At 47.6% G+C, this 15100-nt stretch overlaps 1 protein-coding gene across 4 annotated transcripts in view; it reads left to right on the top strand.

Moving 5' to 3' along the window:
* The window catches only part of LOC108606728 (mucin-19), a 32294-nt gene extending 18098 nt beyond the window's left edge, over positions 1 to 14196 (top strand). For 3 of the 4 annotated variants that reach the window (XM_017997121.2, XM_017997138.2, XM_017997130.2), the window contains 7 exons: positions 6173 to 8531; positions 8596 to 8827; positions 8921 to 9110; positions 9173 to 9407; positions 9527 to 9978; positions 10036 to 10208; positions 10271 to 14196. In XM_017997121.2, the coding sequence (XP_017852610.2) occupies positions 6173 to 8531; positions 8596 to 8827; positions 8921 to 9110; positions 9173 to 9407; positions 9527 to 9978; positions 10036 to 10208; positions 10271 to 13154 (6525 nt within the window). In that variant the 3' untranslated portion in view covers positions 13155 to 14196. Of the gene's footprint in view, positions 1 to 2759; positions 3521 to 6172; positions 8532 to 8595; positions 8828 to 8920; positions 9111 to 9172; positions 9408 to 9526; positions 9979 to 10035; positions 10209 to 10270 lie in introns of those variants that run through there. The other variant, XM_017997145.2, reaches the window with a different exon arrangement.
* Positions 14197 to 15100: the final 904 nt, after the last annotated feature.

Below are 15100 nucleotides of genomic sequence, written 5' to 3'. Positions count from 1 at the left end.
CTGAACCGAACGGTGGCAGCGACGCAGCAGCGTTGGCGTTGCTGCTGCTGCGACTCTGCACTGTGTGTTCTTCTTTCGAGTATTGGGTATCGGTATCGGGTGGTTATTACCATTGTTGCTGTTGTTGTTGTTGTGCGCTATGTTGGCTGTACTTTTCGCTGTATGTATTAGTTTTCCATGAGTGTATTCTGTATTTGTGTGTATGTAATTTTACATTTTCTGGATTTATCCAATGCTTAATTTTTTTCTTCTTTCCGCCAACATTGCGCTGCTGTCGCTGATGCGCTCTCTTCTCACGGCTAACTTGGAGCTTGGTGTGAGTGGAGCTCTGGGCATTTATTGAGCCGAGGCCTTTTGAGTGTGTGTGTGTGTGTGTGTGTATGTCTGCTCTGTTGTCGGTGACCTGTTCCTGTTCCGTTGGTTCTACTGTTGCTGCTGCTGTTGCTTGTACCCGCGGGCCATCAATAAAGCCAAAGCCTAATTGTGCTCATTTGATGTTGCTCTCGTTGTCTGTTGGCTGCTCCTTTGCTTGGCCGCTTCGTTGTTGATTCCTTTTTGCATTTTTCGCAAAGTGTATTTAGAATAAGCTTAGAGTTAGTTGCCCATGCAGAAACACACACACACACACAGATGCAGATACAGACATTCATAAGTAAATTGTTTTTGCTTGGCTGCCCTGTCTGCCTGAGCGCTGTTCGATTTATTATATTATTAGCATTGTTGCACAGTGGTGCACAATTGCTGTATTTGTGCTGCAATTTAATGTTGCACCACAGTGCGGTCACGTGTTTGCAGCTGTTGCAATAATATCCAGCACCTGTCTGTCATAAAAACGTATAAAATATTTGAAAAAGCCAAGCAACCAGCACCAGTGTGCAATGGTCAGTTTATAATTTATAGCATATGCATATGTGTGTGTGAGAGTCTCGGACTACGTGTCTCTGAAATGAACCGCAGTCGTTGCTGCTGCTTTTTATTTTATCTACCTGCCTTTTGATTTAGTTTTGCGTTACGCTTTAGTCAAATTTACAGTCGTCGCGCACACACAAACACAAGCATAGAAAAATTCAATACAAATATGTGAAAGAATAAGAAGAGCGCTGCTGCTGCTGCTGCTGTTGCCTCACGTGCAAGGCAAAAGTTGACTGCAGTTGCTCTTTCTCTCTTACTCTTTATTGCATGATCATGTGTGTAACTGTGTGTGTGTTCGTCGAGTGTGTGTGTATGTGTTTAGTCATATGCATTTTGCTGAAGATGTGTCGCTGTCGTAGTGGATTGGCAGCTTGCCTACTCTGCTGCTGTTTTGGTGGCTTGGTGGTGGGATTTTGTATTGGCTCTGTGTGTATCTGTATCTTACGGATTGATTAATAATCTCGTTTTTATACACACGTCGTTCTCTCGCTGTCTCGCTATTGGCGGCTACGTGCTTATCGCACTTTACTGCATTTTCTATCTTTCGCAGCATTACTTGCCCAAATACATACATTCACATATGTATGCATATATCGATATAAAGATGTGCATGTAAATTTTAGTTTCAGTTGCGGCGAAAGGTCGCATTAATTAAACAATTGCTTTAGTGCACATGTTCGCTCAATCAACGATGTATGTGTATGTGTGTGTATGTATGTAGATAGTTTCAAGTACCTTTTACCTCTCATTTGCACACAAAACACATGTATGCATATTTTATACCTGAATTTTAATCCATTTCTCATGGCTAGGCACAGAGGCAGCGGCGGCTCAGTTCAGCTCAGTTGAGCTCAGCTAGCAACAGCAGCCGCAGCAGCAGCGGCAGCGCAACGCTATTATTTTATTTTATCCCTTTTATGCCTTTTGTATCTGCTTTGGATCTGCCTTGGCTTGTCGTCAACAGTTTTTGTGGTACATTTGTTTCATTGCTTGGCTTTATTTTTTGCCGTGTGTGTCATGTCATGCTGCTGCTGCTCCACCTCCCCCTCCCCTACTCAACATATTGCTATTCACGTGTTTGACTGTATCTGTGTGTGTGTGTGTGACAGGCTTTGGGGCTGTTGGCGTTGCCTTTTGCTTTTGCTTACATTACATCCAGTTGACACAATGCCTGCTCATTCTTCTTCAACTCGTCCAGCCCAACAACAGTCCTCCGCACACACACACAGATACACACACATACAAACACACACCCAAATGCGCTCTCGAGCTCAAAAGTTGCGCTCACTTGTGCTCTCCAAAATATACAAATGTGTGTGCGCGCGCTCTCTCTCTCTCTCTCTCTCGTGCTATTTCTCTTTCTCTCTTTAGCCGCTGGCACTGCAAGTGACGCGCCGCTCATTCACCTCTGAGGACAGGCCTTTGCCTATTGCCTTCTGCTTGCCGCCGCCTGCCCAACTCATCTCATCTCATTCATATTCACATTCAGCCAAAACGGCGTTTGGCTTAATCTCACGATTGTTTGGTTTCGTTTGGTTTTTATGCTCTGGCTTTGGTTTGCTCCCTCGCTCAATAGTAGCAGCCGCAGCAGCAGCTTGACTGCGACGACTGTCGTGTTGTTGTTGTTATTAGTGCTGTTGTTCTTGTTGTTGCTGCTGTTATTGTTTCTCCCCCGTTCTGTGTTCGTCACCGTTGCCATCGCTGCTGCTTGATTCGCATTCGATTTTAGCTGCTTGCGACGCTGCTGCTGCTGCCGCTGCCGTCGCTGCTTCCGTGCGCGCGACGTATGCGTCCCCGTTGCGGTCGGTCTCTGTCTCTGCCGCTGTGTTTGTGTGTGTGTGAGGAGTGTTTCTTGTATTTAGTCCGCAATGCGCTCGCTCATTATTTGTTTGAGCGCCGCGGTGTAAAGTTGTAAAAAGTCCAAGTGCTTGAGCAGCAAAGCAAACGCATCCCATAACCAAATAATATCGTTGTCGTCGATGTCGATGTCGTCGTGTTGCTAGCACAACTCGTCTATGCATATGTCTACCTCGCTCACCCGCCGCTCTCGTTGCGCTCTCTCTTCCAAAATGTGTAATTTGTAATGTGTGTGTGTGTGTGTGAAAGAAATAATAATAATCAAACGAATGGAAAAATGTAATTGCTAAGGCAAAAAAAAAAAGAGTAGATGACGAAACGAGACGACTTCGAGTGCAGACAAATACAACAACAACAACAAAAGCGGCAGCAGCAACAAGAAGAAGAAGAATAAGCAGCAGCAGCAGCAATGTGCAAATGGCAAAATGTGTCGCAATGAATGATAATTAGTGCTTAATTAAAATCAATAATGTGTGGAATATCTAAAAAAGAATCCATTTGTGATATGGCATAAAATATTATTTGCAATTGTCAATTGCATTATGTTTCAAGTGTTGCGGTGAGAGTGTGTTAAAAAAAAAAAGAGTTTGTGTGAACGAGTCTCTAATTCAAAATGGAGGTTATTAAACCCATGGATTTTAGCAGCTTTTCGGCATTTTGCGAGCATCTAAATAAATCAACAGCAGCCGCCGCCGCGGCAACAACAACAGCAACAGTAGCAACAAATTTAAACAATGGCATTTATTTGGAGGTAAACACAACAACAACAACAATAAAAACAATGACAATGACAATTTATTGCAAAAGCAAAAGAACTTAATGAAAATTAAGACAGTGCAGCCGCGATGGGGAATGTGAATGCAAAGAATGCGTGCAAATAAAAAGATACAGCAACTAAAACGAAGCGCAACTCAAGCTAAAGAATAAATAAAAGTAACAACAGCAGTAACTACATAACTACCAAAGCAAAGAGAGCGCAAATATTGCGAAAGGGGGGAGGGGAGCGGCGCGCTTGCCTTGCAAGTCAAACTCTGAAATACAAACTTACAACAAATACAAAAAAAAAAAAAACAATAAATTTATGCCTATAGATTTCACATACACACATGCAGACATGCATGTGCACGTGTGTGTCCACACACACACAGACTCATACATTAACCAGTTGTTCTGAGCCTGAGCTAAAAGCGCTCATTTAAATTCGTTTTTCCGCTTGTCTTTTTTTTTTCTTTTTGTTTGTTACCCCCAACATTTCCCCCTTTTCCATTGGCTTTGCATTTGCTTTTGGCTTTTTGCGTTTTCGCCTTTGCCTTTGCGCCTTTGCTACTAATAATCATAATCAATCGCCTCGCACTTGTGCGCCGTATGCACGAGAACAACGATAGCGGGTGGGAGGGGGGTGCTCGCAAAGCTGGCAGCGAGAGTCGAGTCGCGTGTCTTGGCGTGCGCGCAAGCGAGATGCAGATACGAGAGTACTTTCAAGTGTATGTGTGTGTGTGAGTGTGGAGCTCTTACTCGTACTCGGGCGTCTCTTTATCTCTGCCTGCGTTTTGTCGTTTGTTTTTGTTTGTGCCTAGCGCTCCCCCACTACTTTTTATTTTTGGGGGGCTTTAGCTTTAGCTAGTGCTTTGGCTTGTTTGGAATTTTGTATTGCCAAGAGCCGTTATAGTCTGTATATGTTTGTGTGTGTGTGCGAAATATAATGTAAAGTGTGCTGCCAACCTGTGCCAATTGGCTGACTCCTTCGAGAAAATGCAAATGTGTGTGTGTGTGATTTGCATAAAATAGTTATTTGTATAAGTGTGTATCTATGTGAATGCAACTTGAAAACTTGTCTAGATTTTTAGTGCAGGCTACAAATTCTTAGGCACGAGTTTCTTACTTTTGGTAATAGTGAAAAGATTTTAGCATTAAACAATGATGAATTGCATTTATTGTACAGCCATTAAATTGTTATTCAATTATCGTTGGATAGATTGTTCTAGATTTTGTCGAGTTCATTAATCATTTGCCAAGCGTTAAGATCTTGGCTTAAATGGTTTTAGCTGCAAGGTGGCAACGCTTAGCTTAGCAGAATTCTGTATCTTGCATTTCTCGCCCAATGCTCAAGCATTATTTTTATTATTATTATCATAACTAACTATGAAAACGAAGCAAAGCACTTGGCAAACTAGAACGACAGACACACACACACAAATACATTTATTTATAGCCTAATGTGTGTGTGTCTGTGTGTGTGTTTTTGTCTTTGTACCTCTCATTCGTCGCATATGCCTGTTGGTGTCCTTAGTGTGCAATTGGTCTCGCAGGATTCATTTCTATATGTCTCCCTCTGCAGTTATTTGCGCTCCTCCACTTCCCCCTCTCTCTATCTCTCTCTCTTGTTTTCGTTCTCATCCCCCCCTCTTCTTGCCTTGCCGCGTGCTCATTTGTCGCACGCTCGTGTGCCGGGCTTTTGTTATTAGGGGTGTAAAATGGTTTCATTTCTATTTTGCTTTTCATTTTATTTGTATTATTATGAATTTTATTTTATATTTTGCAGTTACAGTTTTCGAGTTCTCGTTTGCAGCGTCTCTTCCTTGTTGTCTCTCCCTCTCGCTTGCGCTTTGTCTCTCTCGCAGTTTTTGTTTACTCTTTACGCTTGCCATTCGCATTTGGTGTGTTTTTGTTTTTTTTCGCAAAAATTGTTTGTAATGCAAAAGGCGGCGGCGGTCTCATCAGCGCCCAACAACCCCCAACCCAACTGCAACTGCTGCAGCCCACCCTGCCACATGCCACATGCAACCAGCTTATGTTCTCAATGAGGATGATGATGATGATGATGATGATGATGATGATGATGCTGCTGCTGTTGGTGTTGAGGGATCTTTGCATTGTTTTTATAATTTCCAGCAAATATTCGTTATGATTTTCATTTTCATTTGTTTTTATTTTATTTTTTGCTTACGTAGCAAACGACGTTAATTGGGAATCATGTTGCAATTGCAAATTGCGGGCTTATCTTATCGTTCGAACTGACACGAATGCTTTATGTTTGTTTCCGTTGACCAAAGATGGCTTTAAGCCATTTATCTCATTCATTAGTCACTAGCCATAAAACTTACACGAGCCTAGACAATGCAAACTAAAAGTTAATATGATAAGAATACAAAGATTAAACCATACTAGTATGTATATGATGTATAAAATATCTTTACTTAATGTGCGTTTACTAAAAATATTAAAATTATAGCAGTTAATTTTAAAAGTTTATGTTATGTTATGTTATAAGAAATAAGCTTATTCTTATTTTTTTAAAATACTAACAACTGCACTAGAAGATGTTAACGCCTCAACCAAATATTTATACCATATCCAACTCTATAGAAAAGTCTTACTCATGCTTAATTTTTATTGCTTGCAGAAAATGGAGCGTCAGGGCAAGATGGAGCTGGCGGCCAAGGAGCGCGAGTCGCAGCGTCTGCAGCTCATTCCAAAGAAATGGAACAGACGCGAGGAATACGAATTCCTACGCGTGCTCACCGGCTATGGCGTTGATATGCAGTTGACCTCATCTATGGGCGGCAGCACTCACACCAACTCACCCACGCCAGATTGGACAAAGTTCAAGCAGATGGCGCATCTGGAGCGCAAGAGTGATGAGACACTCAGTGATTACCACAAGGTCTTTGTGGCCATGTGCAAGCGCCAAGCGGGACTGAAGTTAAATGAGAATGAGCGTGGCCTCGAGGGCATCATTGAGGAAGTGGAGAAGGAGCATGCCAAGCTAATATTGGATCGTCTGGAGCTGTTGGCCAAACTGCGTGAAGTTGCACGCAATCCACAGCTGGAGGAGCGTCTGAAGCTCTGCACCATGAATGCGGATACGCCCGACTGGTGGGAGCCAGGACGTCATGACAAGGAGCTGATTGCTGCTGTGCTCAAGCATGGCCTCTATCGCTCCGAAACCTTCATATTCAATGATCCCAACTTTAGCTTCTGCGAGAGCGAGAAGCGCTTCATAAGAGAGTTGGAGGCGCAAATACAGCGAACCATCAAACTGGAGGCTTTCAATGCGGAGAAGGCTGCAGCGGCAGAGAAAGCAGCTGCAGCTGAAAAAGCCGCCGCAGCAGAGAAAATTGAAAAGGCTGCAGCGGCCGAGAAGGCAGCAGCAGCAGCTGCAGCTGTAAAGAGCGAGGTTATTGATCTGGATGATGAGCTGCTGACCAAGGAGAGCGTCATCAAGAAGGAATCGCCAGTCAAGGAAGAAGTCAAGCCTGATGCAGAAACGCAGGAAGAAGAAGCAAAATCCGAGTCGGCCGAAACAGAGAAATCAGCAGAAACAGAGACAAAGTCCGAAGAGACAGAGGAGAAGGAATCGCTGTCAGGGGACTCTGAGCAAAAGGATACAGATAAAGAATCTGTAGCAACGCCAAAGGCTGATGTTGAAGCCGAAGAAAAGACTCCAACAACCGAAGAGGAGAAAATGGATGTTGATGAGGTGGCCGCAGTTTCAGAGAATGGCAGTGAAAAGGAAACGCCAACAACTGAAACTGAGAAAGACGAGAGCGAAAAATCCTGCTCCGAAGAAGAAGACAAAGATGAAGCTAAATCAGAAAAGGACAGCAAAGAGAAAACAGCTGAGAAAATGGAAACCGACGAGACAGCGGAGCCAGCAACAGAAGCTGTAAAAGAAACCGAAAAGGAAGCTGAGAAAGAGGCAGACACAGCAGAGACGACAGCAAAAGAAGCTAGCGATAAGGAAGAAGATGCTGAAGTTGCAAAGAAAACAGAAACAGCGACAACAGAGGAAGCTGAGAAGCCCAAAGAAGTTGCAGCTGAAGCAGAAGAAACTGCTGAGGCAACAGTTGAGCCCAAGTCGCCAAAGAAGAGCATGGAAGAGCTGCCAGAAGAGTCCAAGGCCGCCGCCGAATCCAAGGACGAGCCACTGGCCAAGAAGTCAGCAAGCGGTGAGCAGGAAATACTTGACTTGGTGGCTGCTGCACCCACCGATCCCGATGATGATGAGGTAATGAAGGAGAAGGAAAAGGCAGTGGAGGAGGAATGCAAAAAGCAAGCTGCCGAGCTCAAGGCACGCTTCCCCGATCTGGAGGTTATACAGCCCGGCGCAGTGAAGCAACAAAAGCTGGAGAAGCCCAAGCTGGAGATGTGCATGATACGCTGGTTCAAGGACTTTGCGTTGGAGCGTCGCATTGCGCACATTGTCAGCTGCGTGGAGCACAACAAGTGGCCCGTGGACAAGCACTACAGCGCCTTTGCCGGCCTCAAGGGCACCACGGATCTCAACATAGCGCTGCATGAGTCCATACCTCATCTGAACAGCTTGGAGCGTCGCTCCACCACACCCGATGTGATTACCATAACTACAGATCAGGGAGTGACCAAGCACCTGCAAGCATCGCAGATGCAACAAGTGGCAAGCAATGCCAGCAACGCAGGCGCCTCGCTGCCCACAGCCAAGACGCCCACAACGCCAGTGACATCGCTGCCTGGCCTGGATGCCAATAGCATCAATGCTGCCATGGCAGCTGCAGTAGCTGCTGCTGCTAGTGGCGGCAATGCCACCTCGCTATCCGCTCTGCTGCCCGGCATGAGCCTGAGTGCAGCCACTGCAAGCGCCAGCGCCGGACTCGGCGCTGGACTCAATGTGCCCAGCGCTGTAGGCGTCTCCGCCGCCGCAGGCAAGAAACGCAAGCGTCACATTGCCATCGATGTGGAGACGGAGCGCGCCAAGCTGCATGCGCTGCTCAATAGTTCCAGCAGTAAGTAGTCCATAGCTATGCTCACATATTCAGGTATCTAATCTTTATCCGCTTTTGCTTACAGTGGCGCCCAAAGATTGGGAAAGCGAAATTGCCAATATGGAGGCTTTGACTGGCGCCAGCGGTAGACGCGGCGGTGCTGCTGCCGCTGCCGCTTTAAGTGGCATGCAACCACCGCCAGCGCATCAACATGCCTCACTTTCCAGACAATCCTCCGGACAGTTTAACAAGCCCGCAGTGCCGGCGCTTAAAACGCCGCCGCCCTCAATGGGCGCGCCCATGGATCTAAGCTCCAGGTGCGTACAAAAACCACAAATAATGTTAACTAATTAAATGAAATGTTTTGTCCAATTGCAATATTAACATATATTTAAATTATCACACAGCAGCCTGCCCAAGATGAACATGACAGAGATGCTAAAGAGCGCCTCCAGCGCCGGCGCCATTGATCTGAGCGAGGTGCAGGACTTCAGCATGCCCAGCAAGAAGTCCAGCGTGCATGCAGCATTGAGCTCAGCATTCCCCTCCAAGAGCAAACTCGATGATACGCTCAATAAACTAATGAAGAAGAATAATTGCGTAAGTAATTAATAATTAAAAATTTCGAATTCGAATTAACATTTGCATCAATTTGCTTGCAGACGATTGAGGAGCCAGTTATAGGCAAAGAAAAGAAACGCAAGAAGCTGGATGAGATCGTTTTGGGTTTGTCGGCTGCCAAAGAGCAAAAGACCTTCCCAGATCCCTCATTGCCCAGCTCCAAGAAGCCACAAATACCGCCCAGCGTAAGCGTTACGCCCGCCAATCTGCAAGCGCCCAGCCAAACGCAATCCAACCAGAAACCCTTTACTATCACTGTTACCACAGTGCCCGGAAGTGAGTTGGAGTCTCTGCGCTTTGATATTAACATTAATCTACGATTAGAAGGGCACGCCTTGGTTGCCCTTTAGCAAACAATTACTTATGCCAACTCCTTGCTCTCTTTACTTTTGCAGAATCCAAGAGCAGCCAAAGCGCCGGCGGCGCCAGCAGCTCAGCGGGCAGCAGCAGCAGCAACAACAACGCCGGCGGTCTAAGCGCATTACAAAACATGACCATGGGCGGACTCTCCAGCAAGGACAGTTTGAATGCGCTGCTAGCTCAAACTATGGCCACCGATCCGCAAACGTTCCTCAAGCAGCAGCAGAAGATGATGCAGTATCTGCCGCCAGCGCAGCGCAAGGCGTACGAGAACATGCTTGCCGAGATGGAGCAGGCTATGAAGCTGAGTGCCAAGTACTCGCCACACGATGTCAAAGTGAACAAATGGCTCTCGGACATGAGCAGTCCGCTGGGCGATCAGCTGAGCATTGATTTTGTGGGCGGCGGTGCTGGCGGCAGCAGCGGCAACAGCAGCAACAGCAACAGTCGTCGCTCCTCGAATCGCCAGCAGAGCAGCAGCAGCGCTGCCAGCGCACAGCAAGCAGCAAATGCGCAGCTGCAAAAGCAACAGCAACAACAGCAGCAGCAACAGCAGCAGCAGCAGCAACAACAACAGCAGCAGCAGCAGCAACAGCAACAACAACAATCGGGAGCACAGGGCTTGACAGGCGAGGAGCCAGTGCCGGTCATAAACAAACAGACGGGCAAGCGTCTAGGTGGCAACAAAGCGCCACAGCTCAAGCGTCTGATGCAATGGTAAGCACCACGCGACTCCCTTTAGCTAAACTTATCTTATAACTTCTCTAACTTCTCCACAGGCTCACTGAGAATCCCAACTACGAGGTTGATCCCAAATGGCTGGAACAAATGCATAACCCAATGAGCGCGCCCTCGCCCAAGCCCAGCATGGACAACTATGGCAGCAGCAAATCTCATGGTGCGCGTCCTGGCTCCAACTCGAGCAACGCCTCATCGAGCAGCCACAGCCAGCAGCAGCAGCAGCAATCGAGCAGCTCTGCACAGTCGTCTGCTAATGCCAGCAGCTCCAAGAAATCATCGCGTCAATCGCAATCCGCTGCTGCCTCCGCCTTGGATCAGGCAGCGCTGCAGTTTGGCTCGCTGGCAGGACTCAATCCCAGTTTGCTGGCAAATCTGCCTGGACTGGGCGGCTTTGATCCCAAGAATCCGCTGGCCGCCTTTGATCCTAAGAATCCATTGCTCTCGATGCCATTCGGCGGCATGCCCGGCATGGGCAATCTGCCTGGTTTGGGCAATCTCAACAATATGAATCTGTTTGCCAGTCTCGCCGGCATGGGTGGCTTGGGAAATCTGGCGGGCATGGATGCACAGTCGCTGGCTGCGCTCATGGCTGCTGCGGGTCCAACGCTTGGCGGCCTAACAGGCAGCCAAGGCGCGGGCACCGGCAAGAGCCAGTCGCAGTCCAGCTCCAGCAACAGCAATTCGAACAGCGCTGCCGCCGCCGCCGCAGCAGCCGCTGCTGCCAATGCCAGCGCCTCGGCCAGCGCTGCCAGCAAGAAGAAGCAGCAACAACAGGAGGCAGCGCAGCTGGCAGCGGCCGCTGCTGCTGCAGCCGCAGTCAACAGCAATGCCAGCTCCGGCAGCGGCAAGAACGCCAACAACTCTGCCTCGCAGTTAGCTTCAGGTTTCCCATTCCTGTTCCCCAATCCTTCGCTGCTGTATCCGCCCATGGGACTGGGTGGACTCAATCCCTACTCGCTGGGCAGCAGCGGTCTGGGCTCCGCCTACGATCAGCTGGCGCAGCAATATAATCTGCTTAATGGCGTAGCCACCAGCTCGGCTGCACTCACCGGCACCACGCAGAGCAGCAAATCGCATCAGTCGCAGTCCAGCAAGTCGAGCAGCTCCAGAGCCGCCTCCAGCTCCGCTGCAGCTGCAGCTAATTTGATGAATGTCATGGCCAGCATGAGTGGCGCCACCTCAACCACGCCCTCGAGCAGCTCCAGCGGACGCAGTCGCCAGAGCAGCAGCCAACGCAACAACAGCGCCGCCTCGGCCACGCCCAGCGCCGCCGACATGGCTCAACTCTCCAGTCTGCTGATGCCAGGCGCAGATCCGCATTTGCTCGAATCCCTGAGCCGCATGAGCAGCATGGACTTGGCCCAAGCCACGCGTCTGATGAGCTCGCTTGGCATTCCGCCACTGCCCACGCCCAGCAGCAGCAACAGTGGCAACAACAGCGGCAACTCCAACAGCAACAACAGCTCCAGCTCCAGCAGCGCTGCCAGCAAACGCGCCGCTGCCCAAGCTGCGGCTCAAGCTGCTGCCAATGAAGCCTCCGCCAAGGAGCAGCAGAAATGGTTCGAGAGCTTGGCACGCGGTGCGCTGCCCACAGATCTGGCCGCACTGCAAGCCTTCTCCCAGGGCAAGATGCCCAGCTCCAGCAGCAGCAGTTCGGCCAACGCCAGCAGCAGCAGCAACAGCAAAAGCTCCAAGAATGCCGCCGCCGCTGCAGCGGCCGCCGCAGCTGCTGCCGCCGCACAGTTGCCACAAATCCCGGGCATGTCCAGCGATTTCTCCCAAGCGCTGCTCGCCGAGATGGCTGCACAGGCAATGGCAGCCGCCGGCGGTTCATTGCCACTAAGCGGTCCCGGCTCCTTGGCCAGTCTAGCGGGTCTTACCGGCGGCTCTGCATCGTCGGGCGGCGGCGGTGGCGGCTCCAGCAGCAGCAGCAGCTCGGCGGCCAAGCGTCAGCGTGAGCAGGATGCGTTCAAGCAACAGATGGACTTCTACACCAAATCCTTGGGTCTGGGCTCGGGCATCTCATTGATACCCACGAGCTCAGCCGGCAGCAGCGCCAGCGCCAATGCCGCTGCAGCCTATGCCGCCGCTCTGGATGTGGAGCAAATGCAGCAGCAACAGGCTCACAAGTCGAAGCGCGCACGCAGCGATATGCATCCCACTAAGGAGGACATACAAGCCGCTGCGTTGGCCGTTGGTCTGCCCTTGAATTTGGGCGCCAGCATGAGCAGCATCGAGAAGAGTCTGCGTGGTGTAAGCAGCTCCAGCGCCAGCTCCACACCCGCTCCGCCCACGCCTACGCCAGAGCAGGACAAGGTCACACTCACGCCTGTCAGTGCCGCCAGCTCCGGCTCCAACTCTTCCGCCTTGGCAGCCAATCTGCCCTCGCAGACGACCATCACCATAGCGCCGCCCATAAGCAGCGGCGCCAGCAGCAGCAGCGAACGCTCCGAGCGCAGCGAGTCGCGCATATCCTTGACCATCACCAACGCCGCAGACGCCGCCAAACTGCCGCCACCCTACGAGGAGGCCGACGAGCTGATCATACAGCCCATACTCAAAAAGCCGGCGTCGTCCACACCAGCGCCTGGCAGCAGTCATGGCGGCAGCGTCGAGGATCTAGACGGAGCCGGCGGCGGCGGCAATTCAGCAGCCAATCTTAGTGGCTCCAGTGCTGGCAGCAGTTCTGCCGCTGCTGCTGCAGCCGCCGCCGCAGCTGCTGCTGCTGAGGAAAACCGACGTTCTTCTAATCGCTTGAAGCGTCCACGGTCCAGCACTGAACATCCAGGCAGCGCTGCTGCTGCAGAACAGCCGCCGGAGAAGCGACGCGAGCTGCGCTCGACGCGACACACACGGCAATCGGCAGATGCGGCTACGCTCAACCTGTCAGCGGGGAGCGAGTCCGAGGAGCGCAATGAATGAGAACAGCGAAGCTCCGGTCCAGACGCCAGCGCCCCAAGAGGCGCCGCACGCACCAGACGCAGAGGCAAAAAGCCACAAATAAAGCAGAAGCAAAAGCAACAGCAACAAATGCAACAACAACAACAACAGCAAACAAAAAAACAAAAGGCACCGACTATAAAGAAGCGACAAGCTAAAAAGCCTCAAAAAGTAACGAGTAGCGTGTCGACAAGATCAAGAGCGAGTATGAATACTAGAGCGAGAGCGCGTAGAAACCCTAAGCTTAAAGTTGTGTAAATTATAAGTAAAACGCCCCCTTATACATATATAAAATTACTATATATAACTTAACAGATATATATACATATATATATATGCATATGTATATTTAAATATAGTTATAGCGAGTAGCGAGTGTGGCGAGCAGAACGGAGGATGCTGCTGCTGTTAATCAGACTGAAGCTGCTGCAGTGGATTCTGGGATTGTGGACAACTGCTGCAAACCACGCCCACAATCAAAGATGAAACCGCCCAAGCTCTGATTACATAAATCCCGAAGTCGATGCTCGTCTCGTTAAAATTGGAATGCCCCAGGCGCACAGCAGCGAAGTTGCTGCCACTGCTGCAACAAACGGCAGCAACTGTTGCTGTTGAGCGTCGGAGAGTGTTTCACAAATATTTATAAAGTATATTAAAGAAAGCGCTTATAATTTAATTGTAAAACGGTCTACACAAAACAGAAAAGAAATCCGTTCAAAATGCATGTAACGGCTTAAATTATTGCAAATTTATTATTGTAACCTAAGCTGATAACAGAAAAACAAAACAAAAACAAAAATAAGAATGTTTCAACCAAACCTAAAACTACAACTGACAATTGAGCGTATAAACAAACACACACACACACACACTCACACACATGTAAAACTCGTCGTTGTCCTCGTCGTTGTCATCGTCTTTCAATCTACACTGTACATATTTTTAGTAACTTGCAACATTTTCTTTTAAGCTCATATATCATTTAAACAATTGTGTTTTTCTTTTAAAGTGTCTTCTGTTTATGCGTGTGTGTGTGTGTGTGCGTGTGCGGTGTGTGCCACGCCCACTTCTCTCTATATATAAATGTTATTTTATTATCAAAACTCTTGTGTCCTATATGTATGCATTGTCGTCAAGTTTGCTTTTAATTTTATGAAACAAAAACGAAAAACAACAATTTTAATAATGTAAATTAGCTTTTAATTTGTATTTTGTATGTCTATGCGAAGAAAAGAAACGACAAAACTATGAAATTTTCTGTGTTTTAAAAGAGCAAGCAACAAAAGAAAAACAGTTATAAATGAAATAGCACCTTTTTTTAATTAAATCAATTTGCTTATATATATGTTATGCAGTTGAGCGTACATATATATACTTAACATAATTATATGACAATTGTTTTGCGCACTACATTAAAAAACAAAAACAAACAAAAAAAAAAAAGATTGCACCAACCGACAAGAGCATAAATAAAAAAGAAAAACCAATTTAAATTTAGTGCTGCTAAGTATAAATCTTAATTAAACTATATTAATTACCACACAAAACACACAACTACAGCAACAAGATTAAATATATATATAAATATATACATAAAACAACAAAAAACAAATAAAATAAATTTCCAAAATAAAATAAACACAACATGGAATTTAATGGAGAAAGGAGAAGGAGGAGGAGGAGGAGGAATAGCGGCGATGGAGTGAGTAAAAGTTTCAGCAATAAAGGAAAAGATTCTATTAGTTGGAGGATGTGTGAGTAAGTCGAATTTCAAATTTAATCAGACTATGTCTATTAACATATTTTGAAATATCTGACATCAGTTTACTAACAATTTGTGCCGTGCTCCAACTAAACAAACTAATTAATTAATTAATGCCTACAACAAAGCTTCAAATAGTTTGCATCTATTGAAGCTTATTTAATGT

The sequence above is a fragment of the Drosophila busckii genome, chromosome 2L (genome assembly GCF_011750605.1).
Source record: "Drosophila busckii strain San Diego stock center, stock number 13000-0081.31 chromosome 2L, ASM1175060v1, whole genome shotgun sequence".
Taxonomy (NCBI): domain Eukaryota; kingdom Metazoa; phylum Arthropoda; class Insecta; order Diptera; family Drosophilidae; genus Drosophila; species Drosophila busckii.
Note: the sequence above shows the minus strand (reverse complement) of the source record. Positions and strands in the feature narration are given on the sequence as shown.